Source organism: Solenopsis invicta, chromosome 1 (assembly GCF_016802725.1).
Source record: "Solenopsis invicta isolate M01_SB chromosome 1, UNIL_Sinv_3.0, whole genome shotgun sequence".
In the NCBI taxonomy this organism is placed as follows: Eukaryota; Metazoa; Arthropoda; class Insecta; order Hymenoptera; family Formicidae; genus Solenopsis; species Solenopsis invicta.
The window spans coordinates 5303906-5319777 of record NC_052664.1 but is presented as its reverse complement, the minus strand read 5'-3'; the positions used below and the strand labels follow the sequence as shown (position 1 = coordinate 5319777).

Here is a 15872-nt window from a genome sequence, read left to right as displayed (position 1 = left end):
GTCTGCGATATAACAACGTGACTGCAACCGAAGGGAAACTTGTAATTAGCAAGTATTTCTCCTTTTGTGCAAAGAATACATTACAAAATCTGGGTAGTTATATGTAAACATGAAACTAAATAAATGGCGCGCGCGTAGCACGCACTTGTGTTGTTCTAGTATTAATAAAAAATGAATAAAAATATTTAATAAATTATTTATAAAGATAAATAAAAATTAGGCCTTAACGAACAGATTTATTCCGAAAAATAATACACTTTGTGAGTTTCTACAATATCATAAATTATAAGACCATAATTTACTCGTAACTAATTTACTATGGTAATTGCAAACTTCTTAAAAAATAAGACCCATTCATACTAACCCTTTTACGCTTTTAATATTTGTTCCCTCCTTTCAAATAAACTATGACTCATCTCATTTGGCATTTTATAGTTCTTACCCATTCCTTGTCAGTATATGTGATCCTCGATCAAATATGCATACATGCGTATATATAATCGAGTAGATATATTGTAAAAAAATATGTTTTATTATGTACAGATGATAAAACACATTATATTATATTAATGTAATGTTCTTATCTCTGCTAACAATATGCATGCACATACACACGCGCGCGCGCGCGTACACGCACACACATTCACATACACAAACAGAGGCACACATCAAAAGATTTGAAGTCATTAAATACTACGAAAATGATAAACTGTGAGATCTTTATCTCTGCTGACATGTGCACGCACGCACGCACGCACATAAAAAGCTGTAAAAAAATTTATTGCGAAAAATATTACCTCGATCAGAATTTAGACTTAAATTTTTTTACATTCTACTTGTTAATATCTATCGCAACAACTTATAGTGTTTCTAAGAGTCCATATTGTAAATGTATTTTAATAAGAATACACCACTATGCGATAAACACATAAATTGATAAGCTTTAACGATCATAGCAATCAGATTTTTTGGATAGGGTGGGGGGGATTGTAGAGATGCTTGCTGATATTAAATTGATCGTCAATTTAATTCCGTGATATTACTTTTCTGATTTAATTTAAGTTATGATTGAAACCAAAAGTAACGGCACACAATTCGGAAAAATTGGAAATTATATATAAAATCACACAAGAAACATTATTTCAGCACAAAGATCTAATTATGACTATTAAGACTTGTCAATTATTTGTGTTTATCACATAACAATCAATGTACTCTTATTAAAAAATAAGTTTGTTCTTAAATTTACGTAATATAAAGTAATAAACATTTTACCAAAATTTGTAGATGTTTATTAAATATGTACAAATAGATGTAAAATCTTAGAATATGTGTAGCAGTTTTCTTCCAAAAAATTAGTAAATATTTACTAAAACGAATAAATGTGTATAGGAAAATATGTGCCACAGTTTTCTTTAAGGCTTCTGACTCCTCAGTCGAGAACTCCGCGTTGACGGTGATGCCACTGCATCGCAGAAAAAATTAAAACTAATAGGCGTGAAACGTGACATGTTACCGATAAACTTATGACTTGCACGTTATTTCATTATTGTGTTTCATTGTGAAAATGTGACTTGTCTCGTATTTATCAAATTCGTAAAAATAGGCCACAAGTTTCTCTGAATTTTATACATAAAAACAAATTTTTCATTGTGTTCAATAGCGTGTATTTTCCTATCTAAATAGGTTCCACTTTATGTACTCTTTACGACTATTTGTTAACTGTTAAGCGGAAAAAGAATAGTCAAAGCCCATTTTTAGTGATCTCATTATTCCGTTTTATTCAAATTCTTTTTCTTTACAAATGTCATGGATAAAACTTCAGCTTAATCATGTGTTTTCCTGCCTGAATAAGTTTCACGAGCCTCTTACGACTATTTACTAATTGTCAAGGGAGAAAAGGAATTGTCAAGGCCCATTTTTAGAAGTGTTATAAAGCAATCTTATTATTCCGTTTTACCCAAATTCTCTTTATTTATAAATGCCACAATTGAAATTTTTACGTGTTACTTCTCACTTACTGACTTCAATATGACCGTGCTTGAAGTCAACAGTTTTAAAAGAGCAGACAAACTTTCTCGCGCTTTAGACTGGAATATCTCTTTAAAATAAATGAAACACTCTCTTGCAAAAACAATATAAATTTGTCTTCATAAGTTCTAATATTCACATTAAAATAATATTTAAAGATCATGGGATTAAAATAATCTCTAAAATAAAATTTCATTTATATGCCAAATATATGTACAATACATTCATAATATTAAAATTCATAATATTTATTATGTAACACTTGTAATATGTATAAAATTCCTAATTAAATAAAATTATAATTTAAAGTTGACAGGACTCACAAATATTAAACTAAATAAAGATAGGCAATAAGAGTCCACACAGTTATTGGTGCGTATATATAAAACTAATTTATTCTAACATTAATATCTGGTAAAGAAAATAACAAACATTTCGACCCGATTTTGAATCATCTTCAGCAAAAATATGAAATTAATGGAGAAAGCTCAACCTTATCACATTGCGAATGCAATAACTCTAGCCTATTCAGGTGTTAATTCGAGTGATTACACCATATTAAATTGTGACAAGCATCAGTAAGAAGATTGATTCTGTGTAAGTTACAACGAGTCGCCATGCAAAAGGAGGAGATGCAAAGAATACAACAGTTGACGCTGGCATATGGTTGAAATTTAATATAAAAATCAAAATCTACAGCGTTGACGCAAGCGCCAATAGTTCCGCTTACTGGCACGGTCTGATCAATACTGATCAAGGTTTTTGGTATATAGAAATCAATTTCACAACCTCCCTCTGAGCTTTGACCGCTCCGTTCAATAATCCTGTCAGGTCGGTACTATTCAAGGTTTTCTTGATTGTGAGAAATAACGACAAATTGATCGATGCTATTCAAGGTTTTTTCGGTTATGAGAAGTGACGGTAATTTTTCAAGCGGATGAAACGAATAAGTATATGTCTAGTTATGACAACTAGGTGTATGATTAAGATTACAATCTGTCTAGAATACGAGCATAGATGCAAAAATTCTGTGTCTTCTTGTCTATTGAGGCCATTCTCTTGTCATTTAATATGCAACATTTCTGAAATTAAGCTTTTTTCCAAGTATTGTTCTTTGTCAAGAATTGAGATATTCCAGTCAAATTCATGGCCTTGACAATGATTATTCCAGGAGTTTCATTTTTAATGCCATTAATTCTAGACTTGAGTACCTTTTCAAAAAACACAAATAGAAAGAATTAACTCCAATTAATAACAAAAATGTCATTCAAAAGAATATTAGCTGGTTTACTGTACCATATATACATTCGGTAAGTTTAAGAGCATTACAAAAGATCTTGATACGAAATTGTCGTATTTCAGTCTCAATAAACTAGGGACAGTTATCAAAACACAAAAGAACAACCATCCTAAATTGTATAATAGAAACGTCGTTTACAATTTCATGTAAAGATTGCAAGGCATCGTATGTAGGGCAAACGAGCAGACAAGTAAAAACAAAAATTTCGAACACAAAAATCACGACAAAAAGAGCACCAACACACAGTCAGTTATTACAGAACATAGGATAACCGAAGACCATGAATTTGACTGAGACAACATCTCAATTCTTGACAAAGAACAATACCTGGGAAAACGCTTAATTTTGGAAATGTTGCATATTAAACGCCAAGAGAATGGCCTCAATAGACAAGAAGACACAGAATTTTTGCACCATACCTATGCTCGTATCCTAGACAGATTGTAATCTTAATCATACACCTAGTCGTCATACCTAGACATATACTTATTCGTTTCATCCGCTTGAAAAGTTACCGTTACTTCTCACAACCAAAAAAACCTTGAACTGTATCGATCGATTTGCCGTTACTTCTCACAACCAAGAAAACCTTGAACAGTACCAATCTGACAGAGTCATTGGACGGAGCGGTCAAAGCTCGGAGAGAGGTTGCGAAATTGATTTCTATACACCAAAAACCTTGATCAGTATTGATCGGACCGTGACAGTGAGCGGAATTATTAACGCTTGGGGCAACGCTGTAAATTTGGATTTTTATATATTGAATTCCAACCATATGCCAGCGTCAACTGCTGTATTCTTTGCATCTCCTCCTTTCGCACGACAACTCGTTGTAACTTACACAGAATCAATCTTCTTACTGATACTTGTTGTCACAATTTAATATGGCGTAATCACTCGAATTAACACCTGAATAGGATAGAGTTATTGCATTTGCCATGTGATAAGGTTGAGCTTTCTCCGTTAATTTTGTATTTTGGCTAGACCCAAGATGACCCAAAATGGGGTCGAAACATTCGTTATTTTCTGTATTAGATATTAATGTAAAAATAAATTAGATCTATATATACGCACCAACAACCGCAAGGACTCTCATTGCCTATCTTTATTTCGAGTTTAAAATTATAATTACAATATTAATATTTATTGATTAAATTAAAATCTATTTTATTTACACGCAATTAGTAATTAAAATTTTTCATTTATATCAGTAATATATAAATAGTAACAGAAATTGCACATTTTATTTTGTTAAATTATTACAAAAATAATATTTATTTCGGACAATAAACTTCATACAATTAGGTGTTGTAAGAAAAATCGATTGATTCAAAATTTCAATATCAACAACCTCATCTACAATAATGACTTTAAACAGAAATGCAAACTAAATGGACTTGAAACTAATTTCTTTTTAAAACCGTTAAAAAAATTCTAATTACATCGTTATTAGTAAAGTTTTAATGTGACGCCTGAGTGGCAATCTTTATTTTCATTCTTTTGCTATAAACTTCAGCTAATATAAAGTGCAAAAAATACAAACACAGCATGTCTACGATAAATCAAACATATGAAAGATCAATACTTATCGTAAAAATCCTAAATTTCGTATAAATACACAATACAATAAAAACACTTGAAAGTTTTCATTTACTTAGCTACGAACCATTTGTTTTGAACTCGTTCAAAATGATTCGTCCATAGCTAAGTTAGATGATGAATTCCTGTTGTTGGGAGATTGCATTGCAATATAGCGTCTTCGTAAAATTTCCTGCAAATCATTGCACGGACTATTCTCACGTCTCACTCTTATAGGATGTCCACCTGGAGATCTATAAAAATTAATAGTTTTTTTTTTTTTTGAAAGCTGTAAGATTTCCGCATTCCTTTTTACATAATCGTTTGTAGATTCCGTACGGCACAGGACTTTACAATTACATTACAGCAATTATTGCAATCTAGCAATGCAACGTTTCAAAAACATTATTAAAATATAGATATGTTATATGATTTTAATAATATTGCAGCAATATTTTAAACACAATGTGAAAATTGAGTTTATATACAATGTGAGGAAAAGCTTTACAGAAAAGTGTTTCAGACAAAAGTTATAGGGCTCAAAAAGATCTATTTATTGATCTTATCAATTTAACCTTGGGCGGCATTGCTAAAGTCAAGTTAAGGTTACATCAATTTTTTTAATAGAACACCCTACTTTTGATCCCAGAAAATGATAGTTAATGTGAGCTTTTTAAAACACTATAATGAAGTTTATTATCATTAAGTACTTTCCGAGTTATGAAAGTTAAAGAAAGTTATAATACCGCTGGTATTAGCATTACCCACGATGTACCACATAGAGGTTGCCCGATCAAATTTATACCTCTTATGTGTGCTAATTAAAGCAAGATAAATTGTAGATTCAGACAACTAAGGCAAGATCAATCGGGGATCCAGCCAACTATGGCAAAATCAATTGTGGATCCAGTCAACTAAGACAAGATCGTAGACCCAACCAACTAAGGCAATATCAGTATGCCCCAACAAAGTCATCTGGAGAATCTCTGCAATCATATTTTTGAAGCTGCTATACTTGATCAAAATATAATTAAGAATGCTGTATCCAACTTTTACGAACGTATTGCACATTGTCAAACCGTTAACGGCGCGCAGTTTGAATATTTGATATAAACTCTTTAATGTAAACCCTCAACAATCTTGTCTTTGGTGAATAATTGCTAACAATCTTGTCTTCATCGGTCAAAACATGCTCTGATCTTGCCGATCTTGCTTCAATAAATTAATAAATAAAATCAATACTAATTAAGTTATCTAATCAATTAATATTAAAAGCTTCAATCGACAAACATTTCTAAAACTGTCAAAATTTCTATCAAAAACAATATTAGAAAAAATTTACATCTAATATAAGCAAATTGAAATTTGCATCTAATATAAGCATATATTCCATATTTAAGAAATAAAATAAACAAAAATTCAAATTACAATACGAGAGAGAAAATGAGGAATACATTGAAGAAATCAAGGTAAGCAAATAATAAGCTATATGTATTGCTACTATAAATTACATTAAAAATTTGAAATACATTATGAATTACATTTGAAATACACTAAAATTTTGAAATACATTTTAAATAATGTTTTAAAAATTTTAGACTTTATTTATATGACAAACATTTCCGAAACGTTTTTGTCAAAAGTTCTATCAAACACAATATTTTAAAAAATTGAAATTTGTATTTAATATAAATAAATATTCCATATTTAGGTAATAAATAATTTAATTAATATTGATTGTATTTATTAATTTTTTTGTTTACACATAAAATGTATTTTAAAACACACATTTTTTTACTCATATAAATAATGTTTTAACGAATTTGCAATTGGCAAAAAGTAACCACTGTGCTCGCAATAAAGTTTAGTTCAAGCCTTTTAATTTGATATTACATTTATTGGGTCTATCTTTAGCTTACGAGATAAAGAGGGGAAGTGTTTACTTCGGTAGATGTTGCTGATGTGGGCACCCTCTGTGTGTGTGTGTGTGTGTGTGTGTGTGTGTGTGTGTGTGTGTGTGTGTGCGCGCGCGCGCGCGTGCGTGTGTTGTGACGTGACGCTCCGTAGCGCCGTCCCGGAGAGCGTTGATAAGCAGTAAAAGACCGTGAAGGGTACCCTGGGTTGCGCCTCTCTCTCCTCGGGAGGGAGAAGGGGAAGCAAATGCCCCGTTTTAAAGTGCCGTTACCGCTCTTTATTTCCGCATAATTTTTTTATGTGTAATCTGTGTAATTATCGAGAGCGCTAAGGAGACGTTAGCGCAAACCCAAGCGGCATTATTGACTCTGTAATCGTGGCATCCGTCCGGAGAAAAACATCGAGTAAGGAAGCAGAGGAAGCAGCCGGAGGCGCGACGGTGCCGATCCCGCGCCGGAAAGTTAAGTCGTGGTTCCGTTTATTATTTTCCGTTTATACAGGGTGTTTCAGACCACCCGTACACCCCTTTTCTCTTCGCAGGATTAGGACCAATCAAAAATATGTTCAGACGAAAGTTGTAGGGTTTCAAAAGATCTATTCAATGATCTTATCAGTTTGACCTTAGATGGCGTCGCCAAGGTCAGATCGAAATCAAATTAAGTTTTTTAAATGGAACACCCTATTTTTGATTCCAGAATCTAATAGCTGGTGTCAAGACCTTTCCAAAACACTATAAGAATGTTTATTTTCGTTGACTACTTTCCGAGTTGTGCGGCTTGAAAGTTACACTACCGCCAGCATCAGCATTACTCAAGATGTACCATGTGGTGGTTACTTAGTCGGATTTAATCTTGTGTGTGGGTGTGTGCATACGTGCATGCGTATGTGTATGGGGGAGGAAAAGGGGAGTCAAAGTTTTATGTACTCTGCTTTTGTTTATTAACTGGATTGATTATGTTTGATGATCAATCATGTCCAGATTGACTGTATGCATTTTCCCGTACTTAGCATTATCCAGAATGAACGACGTGGACGTGACGAGAATTTCATCCCATTGGGGTGCTTGATTCACGTGAGTCCCCTTGCCTCTCACGTTTGGGGTGCTTGATTCACGTGAGTCCCCTTGCCTCTCACGTTTGTGGTGCTTGATTCACGTGAGTCCTCTTGCCTCTCACGTTTGGGGTGCTTGATTCACGTGAGTCCCCTTGCCTCTCACGTTTGGGGTGCTTGATTCACGTGAGTCCCCTTGCCTCTCACGTTTGGGGTGCTTGATTCACGTGAGTCCCCTTGCCTCTCACGTTTGGGGTGCTTGATTCACGTGAGTCCCCTTGCCTCTCACGTTTGGGGTGCTTGATTCACGTGAGTCCCCTTGCCTCTCACGTTTGGGGTGCTTGATTCACGTGAGTCCCCTTGCCTCTCACGTTCGGGAATGAATGAGTGTATGTTTTGTTAAGCGACTAAATGTTCAAAGTGAGCACCATTCTCTGCGATGCAAGCATCAACTCTATTTTGAAAATCATTGGTTGCTCGAAGAATTTCCTCGGCACGTAAGGATCGAATTGCTTCACTTATTCTACGAATCATATTATCCCTCGTAGTCGGACGTTCATGATAGACCAAGTTTTTTATCCTTCCCCAGAAATAATAATCAAGGACGGTGAGATTTGGTGATCGGGGTGGATAATTAATTGGACCGTATTTGCCTATCCACTTGTCGGGGAACATAGTATTTAATGCCGCACGAGCAACTCTCGATGTATGAGACGGACATGCATCTTGTTGGAACCACATGTTCAGGCGCAATTGCAGAGGAATATTTTCTAGTAAGACAGGAAGATCTATCATTATCAAGGCGGAATATCTATCACCGTTTAGATTTTCGTCAAAGAAAAGAGGACCTATGATTTGACTTCCAATAATTCCACACCAAACATTGACTTTCCAAATGGTTTGATGATCTACTTCTCTCAACCAGTGAGGATTATTTTGTGCCCAATAACGAGAGTTCCAAGTATTAACAGATCCATCACTTTTAAGTGTACATTCGTCAGAAAATAAAATTTTCAAGTGGAAATCAAGTGGTTGCTGTCTTATAAAGTTGCAAAATACAAGTCTCTGTCTAATATCGTTATAATTCAACGCTTGATGAACAGACATTCTGTAAGGGTGAAATTTGTTATTTTTTAGAATGCGCCAAACACTGATTTTACTAACACCAGAATCTTGTTCTCGTCGTCTTAAAGAATCATAAGGGTTCAATTCTGTCGATGCAAGAATTTCCACTGTTCTTTCATCCATAATCGGACGACGAATTTGTGTACCTTTGTTATGTTGAGGCTGAACGACACCTTTAATTTTGATTCGTTTAGCCAAACGTGAAAAAACATTTCGCGAGTGAGGAGTCCGATCAGGATAACGTTCCCGCCACAATCTTTCCGCTGCAATGAATGTACCTCGATACTCACCTAAAATTAGCAGCATATCATATGCTTCTTCATTGGAATAGGACATGGCTAAATAAACCTAGACTAATAAAGAGGGTCGGATTTTTGTTGCGCGATTGATACTGATATGACGGTTATTGAAGACGTAGGTGACAAGTTTGAGAGAGTTATTGTCACTCGTGTTGAGTTGAGTCACAATAGCGTTGTGGTGAATACATCTCTACTACATCCTATGCAAATAACAATATGTATAAAATCACGAGTTAGACATCGTTACGCAGAAAGCCGCGCTCGTTATTGCTCGTGTGCTACCGTTAAAGTAATAATGTAATTACATAATATTATGACATACATATGTATGTGACTATCTACGGTCGCGACAGCTAACTTTCACGATTTTTCATGATCTGTTTTTGTTGGCCCGGCTCGCGTGTTTACTTTCTTTGTGTCGGCTGCACGGCTTTCTGCGTAACGCGTGATTTTATATTGTTATTTACATGGTGTTGGCGGTAGTGTGACTTTCAAGCCGCACAACTCGGAAAGTAGTCAACGAAAATAAACTTTCTTGTAGTGTTTTGGAAAGGTCTTGACACCAGCTATTAGATTCTGGAATCAAAAATAGGGTGTTTCATTTAAAAAACTTAATGTGATTTCGATCTGACCTTGGCGACGCCATCCAAGGTCAAACTGATAAGATCATTGAATAGATCTTTTGAAACCCTACAACTTTCGTCTGATATATTTTTGATTGGTCCTAATCCTGCGAAGAGAAAAGGGGTGTACGGGTGGTCTGAAACACCCTGTATTTCCAAACGCTCCAAATGCTAAAGTCGTCCTTGGTTTCAGCAACATCTACCGAAGTAGCCACCCAAAATCGAGCCAGCGGACTGCAGCCCGCTGAGCCGTTTTCCTGAAGAAATGTCGGCAAAGGCCTGGCCAGCCTGTAACCACACGAGGGAACGGCACCTAAATTGGAGCGGCGACAACAGGAAAATTTCGAGATCTTAGCCCGTCGGTCCGCCGATAGACGAGCGGCGCGCCCTGTGACAGCGTGACAACGGCGCGGAGCAGCGAGGGAGAGCGAGATGCTAGACTCGCGAATACCGGAGCATTAGAAGAGGACAAACTACCAATTGCCCAATGACAGCTGATTACCGGAGAGCAAAGAACGCACAATGGGGCAGTGAGCCTATCACCGGCAAAAATCGGCGGAAGAAGGAATCATGACGTCACGCGGAAATTCGGCGGAGTCTGGCAAGCCAGAAACGCGGATCGGCTCACCACTGTCATGCGTACCGTCACGGAGAAAAGTTTCGCCCAGAGAAAGTTCCGCAGAAGACAACCACTTGCCGACTTTTTGTAAGCCGCTCCGGTAACCGTAGACTTAAGAGGCCGGGTCGATCTCCATTGTCGCGAGCAATTAGTACCGCATATCGTAATTGAGATTCCGCGATTCCAATTTACAGTCGTAATAGCGAAGCTTCTAGAGAGATCGACCGCAGCCTGGATTTCGTCGTAAATCCCTCTCAGGGATACGCACGCACCGACAGTCACTCGTACCGTTTAGAATTAAGAAAGACTTCTGTATTGTACCGTGTTTGAGTTGTGAGAGATTTCCGTACCGTGTTGAGTTAATTTTTCGGGAGAATCTTTGTACCGGACTGGTGTTCGTGAACTTGCTCGTAATCGCGCCAGTTATCGAGAGGAGTCTTAGACTGATTACGGGAAGTCGTATAAGTAGCTCGGTGTGTGGAATTTGCGCGATCCGATCTCCGCGAGACTCGAGCCAATCGGTCTCCGCGAGATTCGTCACTTATGAAATTACCGCGAGTTACACCGGCTACCGGGATGCCAAAGATTTAATTGTCGTGTTTGTTAATCGTCGATCGCGCTCTGCCGTAAGGAGCCTTATGTCCGTGCGAAAACCGCGTAAGATTGTAAGTTATTCGGGTGCGAGATTAAAATTGTCCGTACCGCATGCGTTTACGTTACGAATGCTAATGTGTCGCGAATTTCGTATTCCGTCTGCCGTAAAGCATTGTCCGTCTCCGTCGTTTTCTCTCGCCTTTAAACATTTCCGATCGTGCAAATTATACTCTCGTCGATTCTACACGCCGCCCTTCATCTCTACCTTTTCCTCCGACTCGCTACTATTTCTTCCGCCTATTGTCCGTTGCAAAATTATCGACCGTCTGTTTGTCACTGTAAACTATTGTCAAATATATCGCGTCAGTCACTGTAGGAAATATATTGTCATTAATTATCCAACTTAGTTCTAGCGTTGTGACTGCGTTTTCCTCTCCCTTCCTCCCCGTAATATTAAGAACCGCGCCCCTCTGCCATATGCTGAGTGAGCCGCGGGCAGCGGTATTGCGGTCGAGATTTCGTCTTTTGAGATTTCGAGTAGCGCAAAGAATCGCGCCTAGCGCTCATTTACGAATTACATTTTAATTATTGCCGCTTCTCGTCCCAAAACTAATTGTACGCGCTCTCCTGCGGTTGGCAAACGTAGGAAAAGTGCATTACAGTGTGTATGTACCGATGCGCCTCCGCATCGTCTTCCCTGGGACCAAAAACCGCCCCCTGTCCGGCCGAACACCCGCCGGACAGGCAAACAGGCGCTATGCGCTAATAAACGCGCGTTCTAACAACTCAATGAACGCGCCGTTACCGTGCGAACTCCGCACGCACGCGCACTGAGGCGCACGCTCCTAGCGTTGAAGCGACGAAGAGGCGTATGAGCGAATGAGAGCGCGATACCAAACCGATTTCGGAGCAGCGGGGATGCTGTGATCCGAGAAGAACCAAACTCCACCTGAGCATCTCCGACTCTCGAAGATCGCGGTATAAAAAGCGAGCAATCTCGTGAAAAGATCGACTCTTTTCTGATCCAGTTTCCAAGCCAGACTAAGAAAATCCGTATGGTAAAGCAAGCTCTGTCACCGCTGAAAGATTTCGGTGCTTTCCGATCCCGCTTTCCGTCCTGAACACTCGAGAAATCCGAGCGGTAGAGAGAGCTCTGCCACCGTCGAGAGATCTCGACGATATCGCCGAATCCCCGAGAAACCAGTTACCGCGGTGGAGCGAGCTCCGTCACGGCCATACATTTATGTGTGTGTGTGTGTGTGTGTGTGTGCGTGTGTGTGTGCGTGCGTGTGTGTGCGCGCGCGCGCGTGTGTACGTGTGCGTGTGTGTGTGTGTGTGTGTGCGCGCGCGCGCGGGTGCGTGTGTGTATGTATGTATAAATGTGTGTATGTATAAATGTGTGTATACGCATATATACGCACGCATGCACGCGAGGGTGCATCAATATAAACGGGACTAATTTTCCTAAAAATTCCAGAAGACTTCTAGACGTGAAAGAGATTGATGCGCAGTTAGCTGTACCGTTAAGGAGAGGGGAGAACTGATCGCAACCCTCTCGGGTCCCTTTGTATCAACGGAAACCATGAGCGAGAAAAAGTGCATGTCTCCATGGAACAGCGGATTATCACCAAGTTTTTGGCCAAGGAGCGTAATACTTATCGTAAAAACAATAAAAACACAATGGTTCATCGCACCATGCACATAAAATCATTGACATTTCATGTGCACAGTCTTTACATTTTATTTGATTGATAGAATTTGGAAAACAAACTTTGTTTACGTTTTTAAAGACTCCTTTCATTTGTTATTTAAGATGCAAACTATGCATATTTTAACATATCACAGAAGATTGATACGCTTAATTGATTATGAAGGAATGTATTTTAATAGCATCCTGGAAATTGGCTATTTCTTCTCTATTGTTTTTAAGGAGATAAGTATAATTTTGTAATTTTTTAATAAAATTTTTAACCTGTCTGTAAAAATATACGTCGCAAAGCTGACATAAAGGAGTACACTTTGGCGAAATAATTTTTACTTGACAAGTTGGAAGATCCTCGCCATTTACAAAAATGTCATCATATATTTCTAAACTTATTTGGAACAACCCCAAGAATCTATTGTTGCGTGCCTGCCCTGAGGAAGCGTCTAATATCGATTCGTACGAGGCGATTTATAAGCGCAACAGAAGAAGATCGTTCCCTGTCAACGGTTGTTATGGTTGTAGTCGTCTTGATCTTTCTTACGAACTGTAACGTTTTTATATTAAAGTTATCTTTTTAAAAGTCTTTTTATTTCGGGAGTGCACGTGTTGTCACAGCGTGAGTGTGTGATAACGAGACGACCTTCCTGGTAACACTATTATTAATAAAAACTTTTCCTTTTTTACATATGGCTGTAATACTTCTTTTAAGTAGTCTGTATAAATATTTGTTGTTAATTTTCCCGACCTAGAGCATTTGACGATGACATTTCCAAATTCGAAGAGCATCAACTTATTTCTGTATTAGAACCAAATTTGTCTCCAGTTTCTTGTAAATAAAGAAACATTTTTGGTATAAGTTTTCCTGAACAAGTTAATAAATATTAGGCCGTATGTCAATGAGAAATTTTATAAAAACTTTCCTTTTTAACAAATACAGATTTTATGTCTTTCTGGGCTAACATCCGATCAATCGTTGACTGATATTGGCAACCAGTTTGATCTGTATTAATTATTAAATCTGGGTGAAAATTTTATAAAAGTAGTTTAATTTGTTTTCTAAAGGACCCCACCCGGTTCTTCTGGGAAATGGGGTCCCGGTCAAATTGGCCCAACTTTTGATATGATGTAGATTTTGACTCACTGATTAAAAGTCTCAATAGTCATCAGGCCAAATAATGAATAGTTTTGGAGTTACAGCGGCTTTAATATCCAAAATTGACGCCGGACGACATCCATCGTCCGGCGGTATAACGCAATGGTAGGCACTTGATATTTCGTGTGTTTCATCCTTCTCAGAGTCTTCATTCATACTTTTATATGTTGCACACTTACACATCTATATACACGAATATACATACACGCGCATTATGAAAATACCCAAACAGTGCGCGCGCGCACGCGTGTGTGTGTATGCGCGTGTATGTATATTCGTGTATATAGGTGTGTAAGTGTGCAACACATAAAAGTATGAATGAAAACTCTAAGAAGGATGAAACACACGAAATATCAAGTGCCTACCATCGCGTTATATCGCCGGACGACATCCGTCGTCCGGCGTCAATTTTGGATATTAAAGCCGCTGTAACTCCAAAACTATTCATTATTTGGCCTGATAACCATTGAGACTTTTAATCAGTAAGTCAAAATCTACATCATATCAAAAGTTGGGCTAATTTGACCGGGACCCCATTTTCCAGAAGAACCGGGCGGGGTCCTTTATCTGCAGCAGGCAAAATTTCATCCATTCCTTTTATTTCTCTTTCAGTAACGTATTTGGTAATCCGTCGTTGACAAATTTTATTTCTTCGTTTAAAATTATTAACCCACATTTTCTCTGCTTTAAATTTAAATGTGTTAGAGAAGAATTGTTGCGCAGCAGCCATCGCCCATTGTCGCAACGTTCTTGTTGTGACTTGCTCCAATTATTCTCTAGCTTCTTTAAATCTATCAAGTGTCCAAGTATTGATGGCAGACAGTTTACCAAGTCGTGTACCACCAGATAATACATCTTTTTCCAATTTAGTAATAATAAAATAATAATAATAAAAAAACATTATAATTATTTAATCAATAGAATTTAATACATAAAATGTGTTAAAAACGAGGTATGCATACCTTTTTAAAACACTTTTACGTTTTAAATTACGTGCTCCTTTTTTCCGTAGTGATTCCAATAACCAATTAGGATATTCTTTTGTCATCATTACAATTTTTCGTTTCCGGTCCAAATCTATTTGTTTTTTTTTGTTTTTTGGGGGGGGGGAATTGATCCACTTTTCTGAAGATGACTGTGATGATAATAATGATAATGGTAATAATTGTATAGTATTGTAAGCACGGACCAAATATCGTAAGGTGTCAGCACGTATCGGGTCAGCTATCGCAATGCGTCAACACGCATCAATTACTCATAAGGAGTCAGTGCTTATCAATTAAGTCTAGATGTAAGCCCAGAGATGGCACAGTAAAACTATCAAAGTTAATGTAGCGGTGGCGCATCAAATTAGCAGAGTGCATTATGATAGCACGTACGGGAGCACTTCAAAGTTCCTTTCTTCTTCTTCGGGCAACCGTTAAGGTAGCAACATGTGTGCATATTGCGTGCGTTTCTGCGGCCGACCGTCGAATAGTAACACCGTTTTCTTCGGCCATCCGTTGAATCAGCAATGTGTTTATAAGCAATGAATAAAGCAGTTTAAAACCAGCCAACAAATACATGGTGTTTCATCAGAAATACTCCACATAATTATTGGTCCTTCGAGCCGGATCTGAGGATTACCGGAACACCGAAAGTGCGGATTCGGAGAGTGAGTCATCAAATAAACCAGAGTATCCGTGACAGCCGCAGAATCAGTGCAGAGCAATTGCGACACCAGTCGCAGAACATATCAGGTCGCGCGGCAGCAACCGCAAAGCATCGCGTCGAGAGCCAAAACGCAAGCAAGGTTGAGAGCAATCGCGACAGCAAAACAGAGCAATAGTGAAAAATCGCGTCAAGAACCAAGGCGCAAGCAAGCAAGCAACGGTAGGAAGC

At 37.7% G+C, this 15872-nt stretch overlaps 1 protein-coding gene across 6 annotated transcripts in view; it reads right to left on the bottom strand.

The window, feature by feature from the left end:
* Positions 1-511: 511 nt before the first annotated feature.
* LOC105207373 (mitochondrial fission regulator 2) overlaps positions 512-15872 on the bottom strand; it is a 48708-nt gene continuing 33347 nt past the window's right edge. For 5 of the 6 annotated variants that reach the window (XM_039454562.1, XM_039454568.1, XM_039454573.1 and 2 more), the window contains one exon: positions 512-5163. In XM_039454562.1, coding sequence (XP_039310496.1) covers positions 5016-5163 — 148 coding nt within the window. In that variant the 3' untranslated portion in view covers positions 512-5015. The remainder of the gene's footprint in view (positions 5164-15872) is intronic. The other variant, XM_039454558.1, reaches the window with a different exon arrangement.